This window comes from Lichenostomus cassidix, chromosome 4A, assembly GCF_008360975.1.
Source record: "Lichenostomus cassidix isolate B80296 chromosome 4A, HeHo_3.0, whole genome shotgun sequence".
Lineage (NCBI taxonomy): Eukaryota > Metazoa > Chordata > Aves > Passeriformes > Meliphagidae > Lichenostomus > Lichenostomus cassidix.
The window spans coordinates 12,967,950-12,995,676 of NC_139485.1; the positions used below are offsets into that span (position 1 = coordinate 12,967,950).

The following is a 27,727-nucleotide window of genomic DNA, read 5'->3' on the forward strand; positions in this document are numbered from 1 at the left end:
GGCATGAAACTGAGTTAGGGGAAGTTTAGGTTAGATCTCAGGAAAAGGTGCTTCACTCAGAGGGTGGCTGAGCACTGGAACAGGCTCCCCAGGGCAGTGGTCACAGCATCAAGGCTGTCTGAGTTCAAGAAGCATATGGACAATGCTCTCAGGCACATGGGATTCTTGGGGTGTCCTGTACAGGGCCAGGACTCGATATTACTGATGGGTCTCTTCCAACTCAGCATATTCTATGATGATGACTTGCTGTTGAAGATTAATGAAGGACTGACAGCAAAGTCTGAACATTTGCACAGAGAAATTTCACCTCTCTGCAATCTCTTCCTCTTTACATTACATTCAGGTATGAGAGCAACTCTGGGATACCTGTGTGATGCCAGGAAGGGTTTGGCACTGCACTGGAGAGCAATAAACTCTCTATCTGGCTGTACCACACTCCTGCAGCCCCTACCTCTCCTCAGCTGCAATGGAGCTTGGAGTCTGGGTTTCAGGATAAACTGACACTGCTTTTCCTTTGGGAGCTGAGCAAGGAAGGAAGCCTCTGTGCCATCAGCCAGGAGAGTGTTGTTGTTGGTTCTTTGCTGCTGGTCAGCAGAGTCCCGGAGACAGCTCAAGACAATACTGAAGGGATGCTCATGCCCTGTTGAAAAGAGTTGTTTTAAGAGCGAGCAAAGATACAGAGCTAAGGTAAAAACTCCTATTTTTATTGGAAAATTCCAGCTTTGGTGATCACCATGATGAATACTTAGCACTTAGACAAAATCCAATGGTTTATTTTAAAATGTTTCTTCTATTTCTGAAATCATCCCCTACAGATCTGCAGCACTCTCCTCCATTGTGATTGTCCTCAAGTCCCCTATATACACACCTATTTTCCCTAAAGCCTGAGGAATTTCTAAAACCTAAACTCAAATTGTTACAAAAGCAAGTTTTCAAATAAACAGCCTGCAAAGGCATTGACATAAGTGGACCACATGTGCTTGTGAGATCAGTTTGGTATTGGATTAAAGTAGCAGTTCAGAAGATAACAAACTGGGTTTTCAATATGATGCCACATTTTGTGTGGAAAGCAGTTTCATTCTTCGTGAACTGAAATGCGATGAAAATTAAATAAGTACCAAAAATGTAGGATAAACATGTTAGGTTCTTAACTAGAGCCTTATAAGTCACCAATAGACCATCTAAAAATTCTGCTTCTTTCAATTGCCAGGGTGCTTTCCTCTAGATCTAACACTCCTGCTGCATGACCACCTGACTGCAGCAATTTGTTTTTTCTGACAGAGCCCAAAGGCAAAGGGCCTGGGAAAGGTCAGGAGATGCTCTGTCTGGCAGACATCAGTGGAAACCTCTACCACAGACAAGTGAAGGTGAGTTGAGGCTGTCCCCAAACCCCTGCTCTGCCCTGCAGAGCTGAGGAGGAGAGTCTGACCAGCCTCCAAGCCTGTAGCCCTGCAAGCTCATACCAGCAGCCATAGAGACTGAATTAGGCTTTGAGGCATGTCCTACCTCTGCATCACATCTGCTGCAAAGAAGGTGCTTCTCAGGTCAGTCTAAAGAGGTTCCACTTATTTGGAGCATCTGCTGAACAGTGGCATGGAGTCCCACCCAGAAATGCACAGATTTGCTTGGGAAAGGGAGGTAAGGGTGAAGTTTTTCAAAGATGTCACCATGCTTTGATTAAACATGCATGCTGAGGCCATAAAAGCCAAGTGACATCTCACAGCAGCTTGATGTCACATCTCACATCCATCAGCAAGAGTGTCCCTACCATGGCTTTTTAAGTGAAGAGTGCAATGTTTGTGATGTTTCTTTGCCACACACCCTAGTATCATTTTTCACTTGTTCCTTTGGTGCCAGAATTGAGCACCAGAGTGGTGCTCAATATGGGAAGTCTCTTACCAATGAGAGGGTAAGGAGGCTCATCTTTTCCTGAGACCACCCAGAGGTGATATTCACTGGTCCTGCCCTGTTGGATGAGGAACAGAGAAGAGAAAAATGTTAGCTGAGAGGGGCAGAGTGAGGGTCCATGAGGTTGCCCTCCACTCAGAAAGCAATAGACAGCAAATCTAGACTTTTTGACACCCACACTGTCCTGTAAACCAGATGCTTAGCATCCTTAGCTAAGATCTGGCCACTGCCACTTACAGGGAGGCCAAGCTGTACAAGGGTCTTCTTCATCACACTCTCTGCAGTTTCCACATTGGACACATTGACTGCAGTAGTCTAGAAAGGCAAACAGAGAAAATACAGGAAGATAATACAAAAGTGAGAAGTTTGGTTGCAGCTTCTTGTAGCTTGAAAATCCAGGGAAAATATCACATCTCTGTCTAATGAGTGTCTTTTCTAACTGTTCATGGTTGGATGAGTTGTACAAAATTGAACTACACCAAAAAGGATGATGGCTCTACGGTGTGAAAACTGTTCTCCACTACTTCTGTCATGGGTCTATTATTTCCATACCATCCAGGGATTTAATCCAGCAGAAATCCCAGGAGGTGGGTGCTGCTCAGAGGCTGTGTCTGATCCCATCAGTGTTTGACCAACCACAGTGCCACTGTCACTCAAAAGGGTGAGCATGGCACAAAGGGACATGGCACAATGCTTATATCACTCTCTGAGGGAAGAATCCCCAGGAGGAAAATGTGACCCACTACGCTCAGCATGAAGCCAATAAATGTACACTAAACTGGGACACATTCCAGTAAATTAGTTCAGGACAACACACCAGTAACTTTGTGATCAATACCCTGAACTCATAGCACTGGAGACAGGAATTGACTGGGCATTCAGCCACAAAATGTCATGAATTTTGTAGTGAAGAAAAAGGAAAAGAGAAAAGAAGTCAGTGGTGAAGAATAATCTTAAGAATTAAGTGCTCTTTGGTAAGGGTCTGGCTACCTCAAACCAAAACTTTTCAAATGGGCTTCTGGTGGGAAGGATGCAGATTCCCAGATGCAGACCCTCTAAACCTTTCTAGCTGGGACTTGAATTTGAAACTGGAATACCAGCACAGCCCTGACTTCCCTCCCCTACTCCAGAGACACCCTGTGCAGTCTAGATCTGATGAACAAGTTCTCAGCTTTACTTACAGAAGAACTGTTGTCATCATCCAGCACGAAGATCTGAAGGGTTATGTTCTTGAGATACTCATTTTGTTTTACCTCATTGATATGCCTGAAAGGAAAAGAAAAGGGGAATGAATATAATTTCCCAACAAAACTTGGGAAGAACCCTAAAATTTGGGTGGGACATCCTCCTTGGCAATGCAATAAATACAGATGAATTATGACATATATGAATGTAATGTTCATAGTACAGTCACATGCTCTTACTGACTTCTTTATCCACCTGGAGCCCAAAGACTAACAATCCCCCCACATGCAGTACTTCAATGCAGTAGATGTGTCCTGCATAATACCTTCCAGTGTTCCCTCAGGATCACTACCATTCTCCACAAATCAAGATTTCTTCCCCTCTCTGTCCTTATATAAACACTTTTGTCTGGGTGTTAGTGGAAGCAACATACAAAATATAAAAGAAAAAAGAAAAAACTGTAGCCTCTAGATGAAGCAACCGAAGCTTTTAGTTCAAATCAAAAAACATCTGAGGAATCAGTAACACTTGTGACAGTTCCACAGAGATTAGCAAAAGCAACCTCCAGCTCCAAAGGAAAAAGGATGCTCCAACCATACAATCTTCTGATGAATCCCCTTTTTTCCCAACTGTTAACACCAACTTTGTACTCACCCAGGGGCATCTATATTCAGATTTCAAAGGTGGATTTTTCAAACACTACTTAGACACTTAAAATGCTGAAAATCAGAGTACAATTTGGCAGGCAAATTTCTTTAGGGCCTGTAGAGGAACCACCTTGAAGGAGGATGAAAGGAGGGTCACTTACCACAGTAATGCTGACAGCCATCGGTCCTTCACATCAGCTGAGCTGAAAACAAAAAGGGAGGCAGATCATCAAACAAATGCTGAATGGGAAACAGCCTTTGGAAACTCTACCCAATTTCATTTATATATGGCTGTAAATCAAAGCTGCTTCCTGCAAAGCCCTGGAACTAAAGCACAGTCCTTTCCTTCTTCTGTTCTATTTTAACAAGTAACAAAAATAATAATAACAAAAAAATCCCAGCAACAAACTGGACCACGTTTCCTGTCAGACTGGTGAGTGTTCAGATAAGGGACAAATCCCTTTCTGTGAAGTTGGAATTAACTCATCTTGTTGGCCTTTGTTATTTTTGCAGTGACCTTTAATTGCTATTTTCTTTCTCCTAATATTTCCTTCCCAATGTCTGCCATTCCTAGAAGCTTTTGCTGCCAGCACAGGTTTACCCAGGTTTCAGAGTAAGGAAATGGAAAAGGAAATGGGCCCTGTAGCCTCAGTCATTGTTTCACTTGACACATTCACTCAGGGAGGCCTGAGTAGCTACTGGGATTCAGAGGGAGGTCTGATGTCTGATAACATACCTGAAGGTGACAACATAGTTGGTGGTAGGCCAGCCGATGACAAATGAATTCTCAGGACTCATCTTTTTCTCTGTCACTTCACTGAGACAGGTGCCAGTCCACACTTCACTCAAAGGCACTTGCTTTTTCAGTTTCAGGCTGGAGGAGGATCTACAATGGAAATTATTAATTCCTTAGGCCAGAGACTAACATGAGACCTCTACAGTCTGATCTTGCCCCCTTCCAGCCATGCAGATGCAGTGACAGCTCTTAATTTGTGTGTGGCACATGGAGTCAGACCAGAAGCCAGTTTTGTCCTTCTACCTCTTGCCCTCATGGTGTGTCTTCAGGCAACCTCATAAGGGAAAGGGCAAAACTGATTAGACATCCTTTTCCTTCAGGCAAATGGAGTGAAACATTAACACCAAGAAGAATTTGTGAAGGTGGAAAGGGGTAATACCACAATTTAGATCCACATTTCAGATTCACATTTCTAAAGAGGCATTGTTTTGAAGGCTACTGGCTGCTCCATAAATAGATCAGAGCCTCAGAATCACAGAAGCTCCTGAGTTAAAAGGCACCCACATGATCACTGAGTCCAACTCCTGGCTCTGCACAGGACAGCCCCAAAAATCCCACCATGTGCAGAGCCTAGCTTCAACAGCACCTACTGGCGAAAAGGAACGAGTGGGAATTCCTCTTACTTGGACTTGGCAATGACCAGCACATCACTGAACAAAATCAGATGTCTTTCCTGGGTCTGCAGGCCCACGGTTAGCTGTACTCGCTCGTCCAGGATGAAGGTGGAGCCTGGGCTGCTGAACACCCCACTTGGCAGCCCATTGTCTGAATGGCAAGAGGAAAGAGTAGTTTCCCTGGAGGAGTAAGAAAAATCACAAGACTTTGTCAGAAGCTTTTCTCAGAAGGCTGACACAGGCATCTGTTTTGGAGGAACCCCATAGCCCTGTGCTTCTCGCAGCACTGCCCCTATTGCTCTCTATTATGAACCCACATTCACCTGCCTCTGCCCAATTAATTTTACCAGCCTCAGACAGATGGGAAACTACCTAAATGCCCACACCAAATCTTGTGAGGTTCAGCTGCTGAAATAGCAGGTTTTGAGTAATTTCTCACTCAGGTAAAAGACTTACTTCCTGCACATGTGTGTGAGCTATGCCTTGGACATGGAAAGCCCACAGCTCACAGCGTGGCTCAGCTGGGTGTGGGGGGCACTGCCCTTTCTGGGCATGTTTTCCATCCACACTGAACAATTTGTCAGCACAAGAGTTGCAGCATAAAGAAAATGAACTGCGTGTACTCATCTAATTCCAGACATCTGATTCCGGCTTGCCTGGCTGCCATCCAGCTTGTTTCCACTGAGATTCATAGAGGTGCTCACCAAAAAACCCTGAGGGGTTTGTGTGTTGACTGCAGTCAACAGGGCATCATGGGAATTGAACCCAACCCTCTCCCAGTGCTGTCCCCAGCTGGAAGAGCTCTGCCAAGCTCGGTCTCCTTGCTTGCACTCCTCTGGGCTCAGGTCAGCTGGCACACACAGCCCTGGCACACACAGCCCTGGCACACACAGCCCTGGCACACACAGCTCTGGCACACACAGCTGGCACACACAGCTCTGGCACACACAGCTCCCACAGCCATTCCTGGGTCTCAGCTTGTGGGATGTGCTGCATGAACATGGAGAAGTTTTTGCTTGTTCACACAGTGTGTTCATATGCCTGAATCTGACTTAATTAGTGAACCTCTGAGAGGTGGCCTTAGATTAGGCTTAGAAAAAAACTCTCAGAGATCCTCCTGTCTCCACACATAGAAAAAAATGTGTATCTTGCCTGCAGGCAAGCATACTTGCCTTCCCTTCACCCCTCAGCAATTCTGCTCTACCCTCCAGTCTGAGGGCACTCTCTACACAAACAAATGAAAAACCACATGAGCTTTAAGTGCAGTATAATTGACATTGTTCGTCTTAATTCAGTTTCCATTGGCCTCATAACTGAACTTGTTTGATTTCACAGCAGTGAGGTTAAAATGAGCCGGTAGCTGCTTTACTGAAATCATCCCCTAGTCACAGGAACACCTGCACTCCAGCAAACAGAAATTCCCTTTCCCTCCTCATCACTCCACAGCCACCAACAAGTGAATCCTTGGCTTATGAAGCTGTGGGGCTACAAGTGAGAAGCTAAATCACCTTCAGATATGGTATTAAAAGCTCTCCATGCTCATCAGCTGAGCAGTGGGAGCCACAGAACCTAACAATCCCGGCAGTGGATTTCCTAAAGCTGGAGGATTTACCCAGCTTTATAAACACAACAGCAGGATAGCGAAAAAATCTCACTGATGCTCTGGCAGCCTGAGCAAAGATGGCATTGGACCAGCTCGCTCCACAGCAATCCATCACAAGGAACACTTAAAGCTTCCCTCCCTCACAAGGATGTTCTCCAGCCAAATAAAGTCAAGAATTTGTTTCTCTTCTTCACTTTTTTTTCCCCTAGGGCAATTTACAGGGAGAGGGAGGACAGACAAAGAAATCACATAACTTTGTCAAATGACAACCAAATGAAAATCAGTCCACCCCTTTATGTTAAATGATCCTGTGAGACTGACACCCCCCTACCCCTCCATTCCAGAGAAGCAGAATGTACTCTGCATCGATCACCAATGGTGTGATACAAAAGGGATATTCTTCGGGAGAGCTGGTCCAGATTAAAATGCCAATCAGTTCAGCTTCATCATCTCTCACTTACAAAGAAAAAAAAAATCAAACCAAACAAATCCCTCAGAAAACGTTATTTACAAGACTGCTATCAGAGTAAGGCAGAAAGGACTGTGGTATCCCCTTATCTGTCTCTAACAGTGACACAGTGCTGCAGGAGGTTCAAGAGGACTCAGCTCCCACTGTTGAAGTGCTCAGCTCAGGGCTAAGTATGCTCACTTAGTGTTTCAGCAGAATGTGTGTGTCTGACATGTGGCTCCCTGGCTCTGTCTGCTGACACTCCTGGTGCTTCACATCCACAGGAGCAAAGCATTGGCAGAGACTCGATGGAGCTGCCAGCAAGGGAGGCAGCTTTCCACTACCAGAGCTGGCAGTAAGGGAAAGCTGCTGTCCTCTGACAGGGACACGGCTATCCTGGAGCATGTCTGGGTCTTGTGGCTCTTCCAACAAACATCCCGAGCTGATGCCATCCTGCACAGGGTTGGGTCAGGGCCTGGGCATGCCTCCCACCACTCCCTCCATCTCCAGAAGCAGCTCCAGCCCCCTCACCTGCCCAAGTGTACCTGTAGCTGAGCCAGAGGCAATTCTCAGGGCTATCCCTCCCGTTGTCAGCCCAGCAGATGGAGCAGGGGCTGCAGAGGGCTGTGGCAGTGAGTAAGCTGGGTGTGGCCACCCAGGGAAACTAAGATGGAATGCCAGGATGCTCCTCAGGAGCAGTCTGGGTACATGAGGTGCTAAATGCTGCATCAGCCCATGTCCTGCAACCCACCACATCTGTCTGGAGCCTCAAACCTCTCCACCTTCCCCCACCTGCCCCCACCTGCAGGACCAAATTGCCCTCAACATTGTCAAATGAATTTAAAAAGCAGTTTGAGTTCAGTCTGTATAGGCAGAAAGATGGAAACAGGAGTCAGAAAGGTATTTCCTCTACCTGGAATGGGACTTGGATTTGCCAAGAGCTTTAGTGATGGCAGATGAGGTAGAGCGTCTTCTTTGGACGATGGGCTTCATCTTCTGCAAGACAAAAAGACATTCAAGTTAGCCTGGCCACCTTGGAAACACACCTGCTCATTGCACTCTACACATTTTCTTTTTGTATAGCTAATAGTCATGAAACCTCAGCACTGAAAGCCACAATCTGTGCTGTCAAACATTTCCCTTCCCTTCCTGGTCATTAAAACACTGGTCATCTCTCACATTTTTGTTTTCACAGCCAAATCTCAAAGTAATTATATGAATATACAGAGGAAAAAACCCAAAGTATGAAGTTCAAGAAAAACTTCCCAACACTCATACCATGGAATAGTTTGTTAAGGAAAGGTATAGAAATACAATTTAAAACTGGACCACACAAAGATATGAACACATAAAGTTCTCTATGGAGTCATACTTCATTGGCTGGAGGAATAGATGAGGTTCCTTAGTAGATTTTTCTCTATTTTCATTTTCCACGATTCAGAGATTCAGCAAACAGGCTGTTACTAGGCCACTCTCCAGGCAGCCTAACCTCAAGACACTTTTGTCTTTTTTAACAGCACAGCCACCAAGTCTTGTATAACACAGAAGTGGGGTGACTGTAATGGTGAGAGTTGAGAGTTAGAAATTATAACTATCCAAGTCAACACATACAGAGGTCACAGGTCTCCTTTAATTTGCTAAACAAATTTTGTGCTGGAGAAAGATGACAGATTTTAGCCTGGGAGAGAAATGCTTACATCAGTGACTTGATTAGTAAGCATGGGAAAATCTGTCCAGTGGCTCATTTCTTGTTTCAGCATTTGCCTGTGTTACAGCTTTAAGTGCCAGGGAGTTCAGAGCATGCTGAGACTTACTGATCTTTTGACTTCTGAATGTTGCAAAATATGAAAAATTCTAAGAATAAAAGAAACCATGATTGCTGGTGGAGGAGGGAGAGGTCCTGTGGGGAAAGTTTGTTCCTTTTGTTAACTGTATACTTTTCAAGGTCTGTGCTGAACATAAAAAATATTCATTGCATGTGAGCTCACTGCTCCCATCTCTGAGGACACAAGGGTATCACACTTCAGCACCTTATGACAACATTAACATTCTCATGATGTCAGAGGAAGGTATTGTCCTCATATCAAGTGTGATTTAATAAAGCAATTTCCTAATATATGAATATTCAGCTTTGCAGAGTCAGTAGTCCTCCCTGAGTAGGTTCCCTGGGTAAATGTATATATGTAGACAGAGACAGATGGACAGCAATTTTTCCCTCATACCCTGATATGACATGGCCAAGCAAAAATCTGTCTTTGGAAATTTCACAGGGAGAACTGAGTAAAAATAACATCAGCTCAGAAATGCTTGTTTTAAAAAAAGGAAGTCCCTACTGAAACAGAACATCTGGCTCCTGGAGGTGCCTTAATAGGATAAAATGTTCCTACAAACGTAATGCAGCAAAGCATCAGTCATGCACTATCTTAAGGTGGGAAGTCAGGGTGGGTGTGGATGCCTGGGGAAAAACACCAGCAGCTGCCAGCTGCAGAGGTCACTGATGAGGACAGGGTGAGCTGATGCATTTTTGTGCCAGGGGCATTGCAGCAATGTCTTCAATGGCATAATAGTAATTGTAATTAACCCTTGCTCATGATAGTAGCTTCTGTGCCAAAGAATCCCACAGCACACAATACCTGGCTGTAGGTAAGGCAATCATTTTAGCCACTCTAAAACTATCATCTGACTGAGGGAGCTGGACACAACTAATTGGCACAGTTTCAAGGTTAACATACTTAATTTACATACTTAATACAGGAATAATAAATCGTTCTGCCTTTGGTTTCAGCAGGCATACAAAGTAAAACAGTTGCTTGGTGTGCTCCCCCTCTGCATGGGAGAACCTAGCTGTGTACCCCATTTTAAACAATTTCAGTAGTTTTTAAACAATTTGTGTAGCCAGCCCATGTAAGTGATATTTTCTCAAGAGACCGCTGGACAAGGACAGAGTTTCCTAATGCCTTGAGTATTCTCCCTATGACATGCAAATGCTCTCTGCATCCTGCATGTTTCTCAGCTCTACAGTTTTATGGTTTTCTTGCAAAAAACCCTCTCCCATCTCACTACACAGAGGAAGCATTACAAGCCCTCTGTCAGATGTTGGAGACCCCTCACCCTCACTGTGCTCCACCACACTGGAGCCAGGGTGTGCTTCTCCTGGAGGTCAGCTCTGCTCTCATTCACTGGGCATGGAATCAGAGAACTGCTGAAGGACATGGCGTGATCTCTGTGCTGTTTTGGTGCCATGGAAACAGATGCTCATTTGCCCAACATACTCTGGAAGTGCTTGAACACTTGTAACACTCTAGACCATGTTTGTGCATTACTCATCTCCGAGCTGCCGATTTTAGCTGTGTGTTTCTTGGCACTGGGGAGGTTGTGAGTCTCATGCCCTTCATTCCAAATCCATGTATGGTCTATGCTATCGGCTCAGCTGGCCAGCAGCAGTGGGGGGTTCCCTCCCTACACTGACCTCTGCACTTGAATGTTATTCTCCAGATATTTAATGTGGGATGGAGCTGAAAAATAGTGACACCTGCTTAGCACAGGGTGGATTTTCCTTCTGCCAATAGCTGGTCAAAATCTGCAATGCCTGTGGCACTGGAATGACGCTGTTTGGTTTAGTTGCCATTCAGAAATTTAAAAAAGTTATTTAACAAGGCTATTTTTTTCAGCCCCAGCATTTTAGGGTGGGGTTGCAGCACCCAGCTCACAGTTACAAAGGAAATTTGCTGCTCCCAATGCTCTTAGCTTCCAGGTTCTGTTACTCTTTTATGTGAAACATTAAGCTGTCACTGTCACTCTCCCCTTGTTAGACAAACAGTCCACTTTCTGGCTGCAAAGATGATGAAAGGTTATCATACACTCTTTAAAAAAACAACCCCAATTTTATAACTCAGAGTCCATTTCATGCTGACCTTCTTATCTGTTAGAGAAGCTTATGCTGCTAAAGACACAGTCAGAGAGAATAAAACATAAGTCACAATGTCTTTGATTATTTGGAGCATCACAGATTGTTCAAAGCCTGCAACATCAACATTATTCTTATTTTTGGGTGGATGTTGTGAAACACTTTCTTCCTACAAATATTCTCCTCACAGTGTCAGCGTGTGGAGTCAGAGCAGATAGCAGATCACTGCTATTAATCAGCTGAGCACAGTTGTCAGTGTTCTACTGCAGCAGGGCAAAAGTTACTGTATAAATGTAGCACATGGCCACTTAGTTCTCAGGACACATTAAAAACAAAATAAACTTAAGAACCCAGTTAAGAGTACAGAAACAATTAATCACTTGGATTTGGATCCATCCATGTAAAAGCAACTGCTGCTGTTCTATCTGATAATGAGTTTACATTAGCAGAGGCATGCCTACAGAAGTCTCTTAATGAGATAATGTGGGACACTGCTGCCTCCTGCTCTGTTTGTGTGAGCACTGGATGCTCCTACAATGTGCCCATGTCAGACTGCTGTGGCATTTCTAGTCAGAAAATGCCATTAGAGAAAGATAACAAAACAGAAGGGGAATTTATTCAGAGCATAAAAGGGAATCAGGCTTTAGTTACATGAACTGAAAAAAACCTGGGCTTGCTATTTCGTGTGGATTTACACTTAAAATGAATTTAGGGAAAAGTGCACTGGCATGACTGCTGTCTCCTTCCCCCCTGCTGCCAGACTTCATCTGCCACTCAGCAAACTGTACAGTTTGAATGTGACCCCTCAAGCTGGAACAGTTTTAGCAGGGGCTCCAGCAGCTGTTGTCTTGCAGCCATTCCCCTTGCCTCAAATGGGAAATCCATCTCAGGGCACCCACTGGGAGGCAGGCCAGCTGTGCCTGTCTGCTCTGAGTCTCACCAGGGTGCTGTGCCACTCTGCCAGCCTGGCTTGAAAAGCTGATGCTGGCTTGAAAAGCTACACTCCTTCCTACATCATGCCACCAGCTCCTTGGAAGACAAGTGTTTTCTTCTCAGCCTTGGTTTTCTGCCCAGCTCAGAATAAGTTAGAAAACCATCCACTTCTTCTCCTTTAAGTGTCTCTTAAAAGGTGAGTGTTTGGAGTTCTAGGACCAAGACAAATGCCTGGGCTGTGATTTGTTTTCTATGCTGGTTTCCCTCTCTTTGCACAGTTCTGAGCCAGGGAAAGAAGATTGGATCACCTCATTTACAAGGACTGGGCCTGTTCAGCCTTGAGAAGAGACAACTGAGAGGTGACCTCACCAATATCTATCAGTATCTGAAGAGAAAGGTCAGAGGCTGGAGCCAGGCTCTGCTTGGTGGTGCTGAGCACTAGGACAAGAGGCAATGGGCAGAAACTGGAAGACAGGAAGTTCCATCTGAACATGAGGAAGAACTTTCCTCTGCAGGTTCTGTGTGCACAGGAACAGATTACTTAGAGAGGGTGTGGAGTCTCCCTGGCTGGTGATATTCCAGAAGTGTCTGCACACAATCCTGTGCAGAGTGCTCTGGGATGACCTGCTTGAGCAGGGAGGATGGACCAGACAACTCAATGTGGTTCCTTCCAGCCTGATTCATTCTGTGACTCTGTGAAGATGCTCGATACAGCACAGGTATGCTCCCATGACAGTGGTCATGATTAGGCATTGCTAACCAGCTTCCTTCCAGCTCACTGCCAGACAGGCAGGCCAGCATGATCTGACAGGGAGAAAAGGCTCCAAAATGGAGCAAGCCCTCCAAAAAACATGCTCTGTATGAACCATGGTTTGATGTGAACTCAGAGCTAAGAAACTTGGATGTAAATATTTATCTGAGCCATTTTGCACAACTTCATCTTCCTGTCATGTTTTACTAACTGCTTCCCTCTCCCTTACTGCTAATACACAACTCCAAACAAACCAAAACATTTCTTAAACTATGCAGAGCCTGGTAGCAGTAAATCAGTTTGCAAGGACACACTTTGAAACATTTCCTTTTCCTTCCAAGAAATGGAACCCTGCTGGTTTAAAATGTCCCATATAAGCTGGACTGGGAAAAATAATTCCTGTCTGCCAAAGGCCAAGTGGGCTTTCCACTTGGAGATGGAAAGGGAGGTGGCTGGGGATTAGCTTAACTCACACTAATCTGTTCCATGCCACATTTTTCCCCTGCTCCCATGGATTACTGTGCCTTCCTTGGAGTCTGGAGCAATGCCAACAGTGGATGGAAATGAGGGAGGATGTCCTGCAAAGCATGGAGGGGACTGTCACCACAGAGAGCACCAGCCTTCCTGACTGAAGCAGGTCCTTCTCAACAGCTGATGTAATGGGGATATTCTTAAATGGCACTGGGCTGGAACCCAAATAAGGACACTTGGAACTTGTCGTGGCCTGGGGCTGTGTTTCTGGCTACTGAACACAGCCTTGCCTTGTCCTCCACCAGCAAGACCCATGCCTGGAGACCAGCATGGATGTTCAGTCCCATGACACAGCACTGCTTGGGGTACCAAAGCAGAGCAAAACTCTCAAGTGTCACTCAAAGACAGGCACCTGAAAAGGGACCCAAAAGCTTTAACCAGGAAGACAAACTACATCTCTCACCCATGAGCTCTGTAAAAATCATGGTGCACACATGTGCTCCCTCACTGGGGTCCCAGAACCAGAGAGGTGAAAACTGATGAATATAAGACTGAAAAAACATCCTGCTATTTCCAAGCCTCAACCCTGAGACAGTGTTGGTGGACAGAATCTCTGAAAATTATGGGCAGCCTCTGCTGAGAACATTCACAGGTGGTCTTTTCTCTGCAAATCTTAAGGTTCAGCAAGAGAGGGGTGTTCATGTATTCTGGGACAACAAAAAAAAAGGACTGTAAGAAAAATGCTTACTGCTGAAGAGGATGGTTCTCAGTCATCACCTGCAGCAGGAATAGGCCCTGAACATGCAAAGGATACACTCAGAAAAAGTACTTTTGGCATCAATATCAATTTGAAAAACTTTGAACAACAAAGTGCAAGTCTCTTCTCGATCATTAGCATAGCACAGCAAATCACTAATTGATGGAAATTGAAGAGGTCGATAAATATTGATATTGATTCAGAACTGAAGTCTTTCTTGATTCAGAAATCCTTCTGAACTTTGAGCATTTGCCCAGCAAGACATGAACAGCTGCTAAAGCAAGAACTTCCTTCCCCTTTCACGTACTGGCAAGGGAGATTGAAAGCACTGGGAAAGTAAAACTTTGTTTTGTAAAATTTCTTCACCTTTTCTTGGAGGTCCAGACAGTTTTGTCATGATTCTGATGTCCAGGGCTGAGTAAATTTGAGATACATGCTGGCAATGGATTAGACCAAACAGTTTGCATCTGTTGGGATTTGCCTGAAATCCCATGGTGCAAACCGATCACAAGAGATTGCCCCTGCAAGTTTTGATATAATTTTCTATCAGGACTCTTTCCTCATCCCTTTCCTTCCTTGGAATCAATGCTGAAAGCCATCCCAGGAACACCTCACAAGGAATTTTTGCCTCTATAACTCTAAAGAAAAACTTTACACAGGTCTACATACATCTATGGTCTCTGGCATGCTCCCATGATGCTCATGCCAGATTAAATGATTAAAAGGTGCCTCCAGATACTACTCACATGAGAAATCAGTGGGGGCATACTTTTATAAAGCCTTGTGGACCATTTAATTTAGGTTGGGGTAGAGGTTTCTCTTGTGAAATTGTATATATAGCATTGAAAAGGAAGTTGCAGGGTTTCACAGCGTAAAAATTCATCAATGAGGCCAAAGTAAATGGCCTTTCTTTAAAAATGCAAATAAACAGTTCACTGAATTGAGCTCTGGCAAAATGAAAAACTTGCAGAGCAGCCAAACCCAAGGAACAGAAAAATGTAACACATTCCTTGGTGTCTTTAAAATAACTCCTTTTCCCCTCGCCTCTTGGTTCAAAACCCCTCCTCCTGCCATATGAAAAACTAAAAACTCATAGGCAGCTGGGTCTACTCAGCTGCAGAATTACTTCAGCCTTTCCATGCAGGGCTTCTGTATGTATGATGGTCCAGACCTTTCTAGGGCCTAGATCAACTCCCAGTGCTTTAAATGCAGACTACCTAGGCTTGGTGTGTGACACAGGGAAATACAAACTGCTCAAGGAAGAGAAAGTGCAAACCACAAACAATTTGTGAGGCAGAAATGCTCCAGGTCTCCTGAGCAGACAGTGCAGCTCCACTTGACACTGGTATAAATCCTTCCCTCTCCCAGACACGCTCCCAGGGCAAGGTGCCAAGGTGCCAATGGCCACAACACCCCAAGGAGACTGACCAGACACTCACCATGTCTACAACTGCTCTGGAATTTGCTCAGGGATAGAAGGAGGCTGGTTCCAATCCAGCTTCCCCCAGTCCTAATGCAAGCTTTCACAAATTGTGCTCCCCAAGGAAGGTTCCATGTGTCCCCTGCATGAGTGATGCTGCTGCAGGCAGAGGGTCAGTGGGTGACCCCAGTCCCTCCACCAGGCCACTGCCAGCAGCCCTTGACACCTGTGAGTTTAAGTACCGAGTGAATGTTGCTTCATGTTGAGTGATGGTGCTTCTCATCTATTTACAATGGTTAAATCATTTTATTTGCAGCTTGGCCAGAGAAAGGACTTTGAGAAGAGGCAGCTCTGTGCACCTGGATTTCATTAGAGCTGAACATTAATCCCTTTTTGCCTTATAAGCACCCTGTTAGTATTATACAGACTCGGCGGTTGTTAAATGGCATTTGCAGCGCTGGCTGGCTGAAAAATGGGTTAATCAACAGCATCTCTGCTAGCACACACACCATGAAAGGCATTTTCCTCCTTCTGCTGCTTGCTCACCTGCCTGTCAGCATCAGTGTGGGCACACTCATAGTAGCATTTACTGTCAAACTACTCCTCAAACCCCAGGATAGGTTTGTGCTGAATTGCAGGATTTAATTCCACAGGATTCTGCAGTTGATTGAAATGAAAAATAGACATCCTAGCCTCAAAAGAGGATCCAAAAATCATTAATTTCAGCGGAGCTGAGAGTCTAAAGTTACACAGGCAAATAAAAGTAGATTTTGGCTTAAACAATTGCACTTTTTATGCCAGGTTTTGGAGTTGCAGGAAGACATTAAGGGTTGAGCAGTGATGGAGGCCAAGAGAGACACACTGCTCAGCAGCTGAGAAAAGGTCAAGAAAGGAAGGCAGGAGGAAGCAGCGTTATGAGAGCTGAGCCCATGTGAAACAGAAGGTGCAAAGGAGAGCTTTGAACACACAGCTTGAAGAGCTGCCAGTGGGCTGACACAGGGAAGGAGAGAATCTGATCAGAGCTGATGAGGAGCTCAGAGATCAAATAACCTGGAGGCCAGGGGAGAGTTTGCCAAGGCTAGCCAAGAAATGTGCACATTCTTTTACTAAAAAGCTCTTGCTATGAACCAATGCAAGTCAGGCTGTGTAGCCTTAAACGTATCACATTTTTTGATGGCATGAGAGGTGGAAAAATACAAACAGTGGAATCACTACTATGCACATAAAGTTCCTTACACAAGGCTGTTATAATTATTCCACAGCAGCAACTGCTGCAAGCCACTGCAGAAACTCCGAGATGAGCCAAGGAAAAGAAACAACAAAGGCAGAAAATCTTGTTCCCTTGAAGGCAGAACTAAAATGCCAGTGCTCTGCAGAGGATGGGGGTGGTGAAGGTGGGCATATCATCCCCTGGCAACAAGACTAAGGCTAAAGCAGCATAATGACCCCTCATGACCCATGCAAGGGCACAGGCTGGGGGTGTGGGGGTTGGATCTGTGTGACAGAGGGGCAGCACAGAGGCATGGTGGCACGGAGGTTCACCTGCCCCCAAGAGCACCTGGAGAGTGGCCATGGGGCTTTTTGGAGATGTTGTTCTCTGTGCCTCCATTTCCAGCACAGCCTCAAGGGGCAGGCAGTGGAAAACTCCAAGGAACATTTAATTTAAATACAATTATTCTATTCATATATTATTCCCTGCCTTAATTTCTCACAGTATTTCCTTTTCACTTTTGCCTTAATATCTACAGTGTGAAAATTGTATCAGCTGAAACCAGACTAAATACAGGACTTACTGTGAGGCACAGATGACCCCAAAGGCTTCCTCATCTGCCTGTTATGCCCGATTTCCCATAACTTGGGCTTAACATGTTTATGCACAAACTGATTCCTCCAGTCATGAGTATTCTCATGTGTCTTTGGTAAACACTTTATAATTTGACAGAATCTTTCCAACTTTGAGGTGTTCAGAGCAAAAAACCCAATTATCCAGCAAGAATTGCAGAAGAGCTAAATAGAAAGAATTTATATGTACCATTACTTAGCTGTTAGTACCTAGTAGTTTTATTAATTTACAGGAGGAAAATTTTCCTGAGGTTGAGTAGTAGCATCTTCATATGCAATCCCTACACAAGGACATGTGCACTTACACATCTGCATACACACATATACATGCACAAACCTCTCTGGGTCATAAATTTCCCAATAACACAGCAGACAACTTCAAAACCAAACCAAAACAAGCCTTTAAATAGGAATTATGAAAAATAATTTTTAAATCACAAAAACATCCTGTTTTGCTTCAGTTTCTCTCTCACAGGCCACAAACTGGGCTCCACCCTAGCTGTTTTCAGAGGGGCTAACTATGGGCACCTAGCTTTGGAAACTTTCATGTCCTTATCTGTCCTGCCATTTGCTCTGTAGGAACATGAGGAGGGCAGTACTGTGCACAAGCAAAGGGGGCTGATTCCTAGTGCATGGGCACTGAGCACCCATCCCTGGGCCAGTTCCTGTTCCCACAGCTCTAAGATGCCTCAGGATGAAATGCAGAAGTGGATGGAAATGGAAGAAGAAGTGGAGTTTATTGGTTTTTAGCTTTGTTTTAGACCCCAGTGACTGTCACACTCCCAGCCTCTGGCTGGAGAAGATACTGTTAAGCAGACTTGCTGTTTGCTCTGTTAAATGTCAGCACCCTTGAGGAGATGTCAGTCCCCCACCAGCAGCACACAGAGACGTGGGGAGCTGCCAAGGCAGATGTCCTGAGTTAGCTGAGAAACCATCCATGCAGCTCAGGTGTGCATCACAGCACCACACTGCAGTACAGCCCCTGGGTGACCTCTGCCTGCCAGCTCCCAGTCAGACACCATGGGATGTCCCCTGAGCAGTGCTGCCACACAGGCTGTGTGCTGCTGGTGCTCCAGAGGCTGCTGAGGGTGTTCATTTGAGACAGGAGCACTGTGACACAGGAGTGACTGCACTCAGGTGCTGCAGGACACAGGTGAGCAACAGCCTGAGTGACTGAGTGCTGCTGTAGGCATTCTCAGAGATGTTTGTATTCAGATCTGCTGGGAGCTCTTGCTCCAGCTTGCTCCAAGGGGAACGGAACAAATACAGGAATCTGGTGGTGTTTTGGAGGATGCTGGTGTGACAGAGGGGTGGTGAACCTGGGGCAGGCAGGAAGATGGAGTGTGATGATGTAATGCTGTCCATGAGGGACTAGGAAAGGATACACAAGAGTGATCTCTGCATCAGAGCTGCAAATCAGAATCTTACTCATTACAAGCAAGAGAGGATCTGAGATCCCTCATGGCTGGTCATGAAGAACAAGAATCCGCTACATCTTCAGGCTAATTAAGAGAAACCATATTCATGGTACATTCCTCATCATCTCCCACACCTGCGAAGTAAAACCAGTCTGACTGCAGAGATGATTGAATCACATCCCCTGGTTACAACCTAAAAGAGTTCCAGCCCCTGAAGCTAGCTCCTCTGCAAAGACAAGGCCATTTCCCAAGTCTGGGGCCAGCCCAGGTCAATTATAATTAGCAAAGGTGGAGCACCAAGAAGCATAAGCAATCACCTAGACCAGAGCCATGTGATCTGCATATGGGTTCAGCCAAAACCTTAAGTGCAGCAGCACTTAAAGACAGGCAAAAAGAAAGGAACTGTGTCCAGTGCTACTGATGCAAAGACCTTTGCTGAACACCCAGAGACTGCAGGGGATGCACAGATTATCATTATGTCCCCATGCCTATCCAAAATTAGGCTATGCACCCATCCAAAGTGTGGTATCATGTTTGAGAGGGATTCCCTGAAGCCACTGACTCTCAGAAAATGTAAACCTTTTTAAACCAATAAACTCCAATATTTATTTTCCTCATGGAAGGACTCTACGTTAATTTTTAAAACCTCACTAGAGGGCGATAAATAGATGGGCTATACAACCAGCTATTGCCTGTGCAGGCAGCAAGATCTTGAAGAAAACTGCTTAGCTGCAGGCTTGGGGTTGGGTTTAAAAGATCTATGCATACCAAAACAGCCTCCTGAACACCTTCTCTCTAGCTCACAAACTACATACTTCTCTTTAGCTGCACACTGGAAAGCACCAGCCCAGGGGCCCATGAAGTTTAACCAGGAGCTTCCCTACAGCTGGGCCTGAGCCAGGTCCCATCAAGGCATTGGCAGCTGTGCCATGACCAGGAACATTCCCATTTGTACCTAATCCATCAAACACCAGTGGTTTAACTAGCTGAAAGTCATGCTGGCAAACTGATGACCAGGTTCTTGAAGACATCACTGGAAGGCTGAGGTGCAGTGCCTGGTTCTCTTCTGTGCATCTAAGGAATACAATCTATGTAGAGCTTCATGGCTCTGCAGAAGCAGGTGTTCACAGCCCTATGGCTCAGGCTGTGAAAGTGAGACACTGGCTGTGATGCTGAGGCAAACAGCACCCTGTTAAAAGCCCTCATTTTCCATCCTCTGCAGAAAATGTGGAGTTGGCACATAATAGCGACACTCTGGGTTACACAAAGGCATAAATAGGCAGGGGTCTGCTTGGGAGAAAGAATGTTAAGGAATGTTCTAAATATGGGAGAAGATGAGAAGGGAAAGGGAAATCCAGCCACCTCTGTCTTAGGTAGGGCTCATAGGTAAAAATTGCAAGTGGCTCTAAAGAACTGGCATGAAAAGCTTGCAATGAACCATCACTGTGGATCACAAGGATTTCTCTGGCTGTGGGCACACTCCAGCCCCTGGCAAGCACTCTAAGTATTACAACTAGCTGTAATTTTTTAAAATTTTTTTTTAAAACAGAACTTGCTATTTATTCCAGTGGAAACTCCCTGCAAAGAAAATTGTTCCACTCAGCTCCTGTTTGTGTTGGATGATTCATTTGAGAATTTCAAACTGGCATTTTGGATAACGCTTACACTTTTCCCCTCTCATTTTCCATTATTTCAGGTTAACCCTATGCTAATACGGTATTTAGGTTTCTGTTCTGTTGAGTTGAGAGATCACCAAGGGCAGCTGCGTTCCCTGAAGCCGAGGCACCCCTATCCGGTGCGGCCAGCTGCTTTCAGGAGCGGCTGCAGCTGCTCCAGGGAGGCAAAGGGACACGGCAGCGATGGCAGTTCTGTCCTTCTGTCCCGACACAAGCGCACACAACGCACACCGACAGCCCTCTGGGATGCAGCAGCGACTCTGCCAACACGCTTCCCAGCGCCGGCTCTCCAGAGCCCCCGTCACTCCCGTCCCGACCGCGGGCACGACGCTCCCCGCACACACCGGACCCACCTCCGCCGCCCCCCGCCCGTCCAGCGCCTCCGCCAAGCCTCCCGCGGCCCCGGAGTCACCATCCGAACGATTCCGCCACCGAGCCGCCGCGCAGCCACCCCGGCGGTGACAAACCCGTCCCGGTCCGGCCCGCGGTACTTGCCTGGCTCCGCGCGGAGCCCGCGGCGCAGCTCGGGGCGCGGCCGCGCTGTCATGCCCGCGGCAGGGGCGCGGCGCGGCCCATGGCTGCTGGCCGGTGGCGACTGGCCGGTGCTGCCGGTGGCGGCAGCCCCAGCGCTCGGTCCCGGAGCGGCGAGTGGACGCGGGCAGGGGCGGAGCGGGGCCGGGCGGGGCTGGACCGGGAGGGGCCGCGGCGTTCCCGCCCCGAGAGCCCCACGGAGCCCCTTCGGGCACGGGAGGGGGGCTGAGGCTGTCCGGAGCTCCCTCCGCTCCGGGATGAGCGGCCGCAGCTCGCAGGGATGAGCGCTGCCCGGGAGCAAAGCCCGGAGGTGGTACGGAGAAAGCGAGACCCAGAAAGCGGCGCTGGAAGATCGATTTTCTGGGCAAAGGTGGTGGGAGAGCCAAGAAGTGACAGAAGCCGCGACAGCCGGGCACGTGTGCTGTGGAATGCCGCTCTTCTTGCACTCCAGAGCACCTGAGCACTCTCTTTCCTACTCCAAGACTTTAGAGGCTCCTCTCATGGGAATTTTTGCCATTCCGGAGAGAGCAGAGTGGTGACATCGTCCAGAGACTGGCCCGAGCTCCTGCTGCTCGCCATTACTGGTGCTGCCCAAAGTGGGGGCTGCCCGGGGTGTTAGGGTTTCTGGGACCATTACCATAGAGAAGGCAGGAAAAGCACTAGGGGCCCAAGTGACTCCTCTTTCGTCCCGCCCCCCTCAGCCCCCTCATTTGTGGGTTTTAGTTGTTGCAGTGTTGGAAGTTCCCTTTAAAAAGTTTTCTCTCTGCACGGCAGGGAAATTTTGTGTCTGTGGAGAAGTCTGTTTGTGCTGAGAAAGACGCCTCTTGAGAGACTATTCCAAGGTAAACACATACCAAGGGCAGACACTTTCACAGTTCTGTCACTTTGAGAAATATCTGTGCTGTAAAACCCTCTCTGGAGATGTGCTGAAAGGAATATATTACATGGGAAAAATGTTCTCTAATCCATGTTAAGCTATTTTGATCCCTTTCACGTCACAGGTTCAGTCCTGCAAACAACTACTTAAAGTGTTAAATAAATGGAAATATTTAGAAAACGAGAGTGCACCACAACTCAGTCACACAGACTGTCTTGGAAGGTCAAAAGGTTTTTTTAAAACTATGAAGAAATACGAACACTGTATCTGCCATCTGGTACTCTGTGGTCTGATCTTTGTTTTCTCTCTGCATACAAGATTTGACAAGTTGTGAAATTTCGGGAATGACATCTCCTCTGTCTCTAAACAACCCTTACAAGTACTTTTGAATGTAAGATATATAAGAGGCTCTTGGAAGATGAAAGAGTACCCCCCCACACTCATGTGATTTGCCTTTAAAAAGACAAAATAAAGCAGCCAGTCCCCTCCTTCCCTTCCTCCTTCCCGCCTACCCTCCTCCCTCGCCTCTCCCCCCCATTCATGGAGTATTACAAACTATGCAGTCCCTCCCCATCAGATTTCATTCTCCTGGGAAATACCTCAGAAAGCATTTCCTGTAAGCGAAAAGGTACCACTGGGACAGACTAATTTAAGACTGCAGTCAAGACTAGTGCTTTTTAGTGCTTTTCATCCATATTTTTCCATGTCTAGTGTCTACAGTCTCAATATGGTTCTGCTTACTGTTGTAGCAACAATACAATAACTGAAATGGCACAGCCTTTTCCAGAGGATTGCCATGGATTAAATTTTTTGATATTTTCTTTCCAAAGTACCTTTTTTCCTAATCTATGAGCAGAAAATGTTTCCTCTGCAGTTTTAAGTTTCTCTGAATTCCGAGTTTAGCAACACTCATTACACTAAATAAAAATGCTTCAGAACCTCTAAGTTTATTATGTGCCCACTGGTAGCTGGGTGGATTTCAGCTGTGTTCCTTTATCTCCAGTGCATGGGAAAAGGGCTTCAGGATATCTGTGTGCTATAGATCAAAAAAATGTGTCAGTAACAATGACACCACTTCTAAATTTTGGAGCAAATTTAAACAGAGGATCATCTTCCCTCCTCTTTGCCTCCCGCCCAAGAAACATCCATGAATCAGTTTCTGAAGAACAGTGAGTCTTCATAAAAAAATCATAAATAGCCCACTGTGTTTTCAAACTATTTTTTTTATGGTATCACAGCAGCCATGTAGGGAATCAGATATGGAGAAAGGAAATAGTTGTATCGGGCTGGGGAACAAATGCTCAGGCACTCTTTCCAAGGAGCAGAATTAGTGCTGTGGAATTTAGAAAGGTCATCTCTGCTTGTGTTGGCTTTGCTTGTGACTTTGTTGCTCCACTCCATCATCTGTGTATCTTTCTGAATCACTGCAATGCTGGGTTTGTTTGCTTTGTTTTTTTCTTTTTCCCTTTTTGAAATCTGAATACACATCAAGCATGTTTTAAAGCTACAACTGCTACAAGCCAGCTAAATTGGCTGCAAGCCTGGATATTATAGGGAGGAATTCAGTCTTGGAAATCTGACAGCATCAATGGTCTTTAGGTCCCTGGTGCCTTTCAAAGGGGCCCTGAATATCAATGCTCCACTGAAAAAGCCTTTTCTAGCAGGTAAGCCCATTTGTATCAAAACCAACTTGTTACAACTGTAGCCTTTAGAATTAAAAGATCTTATTTTAAAAAAGAACTCAGCACCCTCCAAAAAATAAAACACCAGCAGTTTGGAATTCGCTTTCAAAAGGCATTCAAGATAGATTCCTTGACAACTGTTGCTCGAAATCATCGTGCTTTGGAGAAATGCAAACTGTGCATTATCCCATGGGAGACATCATTGAGAGATGCATTCCACACCTCTGGCTCTGCCTACATTAGAAAATGAAGAATAAGCCAAGGGATTCCACTCCAATGTAATTGTTTCCTCCGCTGGTTATGAATTTGTTTCAGAACATAGTGCAAGCAGGGAAGGGCTTGGAAAAGTCCACTTGTTTATGGGACAGGGCTGGAAACTTTGTTGCTGTCAGATCTCCATGACGCTATTGTGGGAGAAGCAGCGATGAGGTCTCTGTCTGGCACAGCCACTCAGACAGACAGACAGACCGGGGCTGAACAGAAGGAAAAGATTATTAACCAATAGGAATATTTTTTTTTTATAGAGTTGCTACTTGATAGTGAAGAGAAACTATTTGAAAGAGTCTACCAACACATAGGATCAACAAATAATTCCACCATGCTCCCCGGTTTGTTTTCTGTACTACAGAGCTGCTAACATACAGTGTGACTCAGGGTTTGCCGTGCTGCTGACACTGCCACCTGTGTATGTAATGCTCTTGTGTCCAGTGGCTCTAATTAGATGAACAAATGTGGGAAACTAGCTAAGACACTTCACCAAGTCTGGCACTGCACTGTCAGTGAGCTGAAACTGGGGAGGACCCTCCTTTTTTAACCTTAATGCTTCAAGCACTAAGTCATGGGCTGCATCTGGAGCAGAAAATTGGGTTAGCTGGGGCATGGGTCAGATCTGTGAAAAAAAAATCTGTGTTCCTGTGCTGTGACTTGGATGGTAACCTTTGATGTGTGAAGGCTAGCCCATCACATCCTCCCTACACGATGTCATTTAACACACTTGCCCAAGCTCAATCTTGTTCTCAAGGCAAAGGCTGAGCTGGCCCCTGCTATAGAAGTCATACATCCTATAGTCATTGTGACCTCCTCTCCCTGATTTACATGGTGTTTCCTTTAGCAAGGCTTGCTGGCATCCTGTTTGCCTGGTTCCTTTGTGTGTTGTAGCTTCATTCTGGGCTGAAAATACCATCAGGATTTTTACACAATGATTTGGCATGTCTGAAGAGCATGAAGGCTACTAAAAGGAATATGCTTCTAAATGGCAGATACTCCTTTTTCTTTCCTCCTTCAGGGCAAAATGTCAGCTTTATAAAAGGATTTCTTGCCACAGTCCTCTGAACCTCCACATCAGGCATGCATTTTCCATGCCACTGTTGCCTGTCATCACCCTTTCTTACCCTCAGCCTGAGGACCCTTACCTCTCACAGCTGACTTGCTGCTTTGTGAAAGATGTTTTTCCCAATTAGCAGTATGTTCCTTCGCTGCTTGCCTAGTATTTGTTAGAATGGTGTGACACATAGTTTTTCTGCTAGGTCAGGAAAAAATGTATTTACAACACACGCAGGTTCTCCTACAGGTACACCCTTCCCACCCCCCAGCTTGGGGCTGTGCTCCTGTTTGCAATACAAACACACAGCGTGTCCTGCTGCACCATTCATCAAGTGAGCAGGATTAGAAAACACCTCACTCGTGTTTTGGCCAAAGTTATTTGGCCAAGGTATTGATGCTTTTGTAATCTCCTCTTTTGCATTTCCATGTACACAAGGCCAGCCAGTTCCAGTGGGGTTGAACCTTCATTTAGTTGTAAATACCCATGCAAAAATTCACAACCCACTGAAACTGGTGGGATAACTCCTTGGTTACCCCCTGTTTTCCTACTTCAATGAAACTTTAATCAAGTGAGTAAATTCAATGAGAATGGGCCATGATTTTAACCAATGTGATAATTAGGTTTTGCCTTGCTTCTGTTTCATACTTAGAATCCTGCAGTCTCAAAGGAGAAAGCCACTGGATTAGCAAATCTGCATTTTCACAAACAGTTTTGGAGAGATCTGGGAGGAACCGGAAAGGGAAAGAGCTGGAGAACAGGTCTGTAGATCTTTAATAGTAATGGCATGAGGAAGGCTCTCTTCCCGTGCCTGTTCTTGTCATTGCCTGCCTGGAAATAGCTTGACACAAAGCTGGTTTGAAAGGGCAGGAATGTCTATTTGCATTGGGACTGCTTAATCTTAGGTGGAACAGAAGATTAGAACTCAGGGCTTGATTCCCAGCTGAAAAGAGCACCTTCCCAAGCACTCTGCTCTTACACACCGGGTCTTGTTGAGGCAGCTGAAAGGCAGGAGTTCCCTGGATGCTAGGAGACCTGTGACTTCATTTTTTTCGTGAAGAAAGGCCAGGTCTCCCAAGGATTCTGCTTTGTGAAGCTGATGTTGAAGTCCTCTTCATGCAAACTACTCCAGCAGAAACGCTGAAGCAGCAATGACTTGTCCCACGCAATGGAGGAGAATAAGCCTTGGCAAGGATCATTACAAAGCTCTAACAGAGGCCCCAAAGCACACTCAGGGGAAACTTTCGAGCACTGGTAATAATTTCCCTGCAGGTTCCACCCTCCTGTCTCACTGCAATGTAATATCATTGCAGCCAGAGATTTAGTGATGCTGGATCAAGTCCAGATTTCAGACCTGGTCCTGAACTCTGCCTTTCATCTCTCCTTGATGGAGACTGTTGAAAAAAGCTCAGCCTCAGTATTGGTACAGAAGGGAGGATTGCACAGTGGGGGCTTGGTTTTCTTTCTTTTCACTTCCCTTGAACTTGAAAATACCTATTGGGATTCTATCCCAACAAAACAACCTTTCTTAAGAGGGACCAAACATGGGAAATATAAGGTCAAATACTCAATGGAAGCAAACTCAGGATGCCAGCTAATGTTGCTGTGTGACCTGACCTTGGTGGTGTCTGGTATCTGCTGTAACAGTACACTGAAACAGGGTCATTTAATGAGAAAATACTCTAAATTTTGGCAGGTTCAGAGAGCCTCTTGCATGGCACTATGTGCCAAAGCTTTTGAAAAACAGTTTAAACAGGTGATTAAAGCTGTGTATTTTCTAACATAGTTTAAAAAGGAGGTGGTTTGTTTAGCTAAGGGGATCCCATCAGAGGCTGTCAGTGCCCAAGAGAGGCTGGAGTCAGAGGTGTGTACTGCTTGGTCTGCTTTCAGGAGCTGCTGAAAACCTACATGTGCTAAAAAGGGTTTTTGTTGCTCTGACCTCCAAGGGCTGGGGGGCAGATGAAAGTCCCAAGCCCCATGTGCTAGCTGAGGGCCCCAAATACTGTCAGTGCACTTTGCACTGGCTGTGAAGTCACCCACAATTTTATCGTGCAGTTCAATCATGTCACAGAGCTGCTTCCTCATCATTAATGGACATAAGAGCTCCTCCCTCTGCCCACATCAGCTCGTGGTTGCTGGTTCGTTGTGACTGGCCATTTATGGGAAAATATGTGCTTTTGAGAGTATGAGTTTTTGCCATGGAAGCACACTGCCTATGCAGACAGGGTGGTTGCTCTTGCCAGCTTCCAGCCTTAGTCCTGTGTACATGATTTAGCCTTTGGAAAAGGAGGTATATCAGTGCATCCCGTGTGCATTTGGAGAAGAATGCACAGCAGCTTGTGAAAATGATCTAGTGCATGTGTTGAGCACCAAGAATGTCAGCAGGCAGAGCACTGAAGGCTCTGCAGGGGCAACCCACAGCTCCTTGCAGTCCTTGCTGAGAGCAGTGCTGAGCAACAGCTATCAAACAGCCTCTGCTGTGAGGAGCACAATGTTCATCCTGGAAAACTGGACCCCCGGGAGCATCTTCCTTCCTGTTTTAAGTGGATTAGTTATGAGGAGCACAGCAACAGTCAGATGGCTTACCCAAAAATTATTTTAACCTAAAGTAAGACCTGGGAATAGTCCCCCAATCTGGGATGCAGGATCAGGAACTGCACAGGAGATGTCTGTACTGCATGGCACAGTTTACAACAGATGGGCTGAGTTCACTCTCCCGTGAGCTGAGGGCTGGGGCATCTGAGCTGTGTGATAAACAGCAACAGCAGGTTGACTGTGGCTGTAGATCTCATATCTCCCAAGAGCAGCACATATGAATTGATGTGAGACACATGATGTGTGTTTGTGACTGCATGACCACAGCATGTGTTTTTGGATGGGTGTGTTTACAGATGTTTTTGGCCCACTTAAAATATCCTTGGCAAGAGGCAGTTTCTGTGA

General features: G+C 45.8%; 1 protein-coding gene and 1 long non-coding RNA gene across 3 annotated transcripts in view; one reads left to right on the plus strand and one right to left on the minus strand.

Annotated features, from left to right (window-relative positions):
* The window catches only part of LOC146437510 (uncharacterized), a 29,218-nt gene extending 8,179 nt beyond the window's left edge, over window positions 1–21,039 (minus strand). For both annotated transcript variants that reach the window (XM_085060592.1, XM_085060591.1), the window contains exons 1-9: window positions 20,872–21,039; window positions 8,115–8,197; window positions 5,160–5,330; window positions 4,477–4,626; window positions 3,902–3,943; window positions 3,090–3,174; window positions 2,146–2,223; window positions 1,900–1,966; window positions 452–640 (exon numbers count right to left, since the gene is read on the minus strand). In XM_085060592.1, coding sequence (XP_084916718.1) covers window positions 452–640; window positions 1,900–1,966; window positions 2,146–2,223; window positions 3,090–3,174; window positions 3,902–3,943; window positions 4,477–4,626; window positions 5,160–5,330; window positions 8,115–8,194 — 862 coding nt within the window. In that variant the 5' untranslated portion in view covers window positions 8,195–8,197; window positions 20,872–21,039. The remainder of the gene's footprint in view (window positions 1–451; window positions 641–1,899; window positions 1,967–2,145; window positions 2,224–3,089; window positions 3,175–3,901; window positions 3,944–4,476; window positions 4,627–5,159; window positions 5,331–8,114; window positions 8,198–20,871) is intronic.
* On the plus strand, window positions 12,054–14,964 carry LOC146437511 (uncharacterized). Its single transcript, XR_014852262.1, has 2 exons — window positions 12,054–12,237; window positions 12,320–14,964. It is a non-coding gene; the product is annotated as an uncharacterized LOC146437511 (long non-coding RNA).
* Window positions 21,040–27,727: the final 6,688 nt, after the last annotated feature.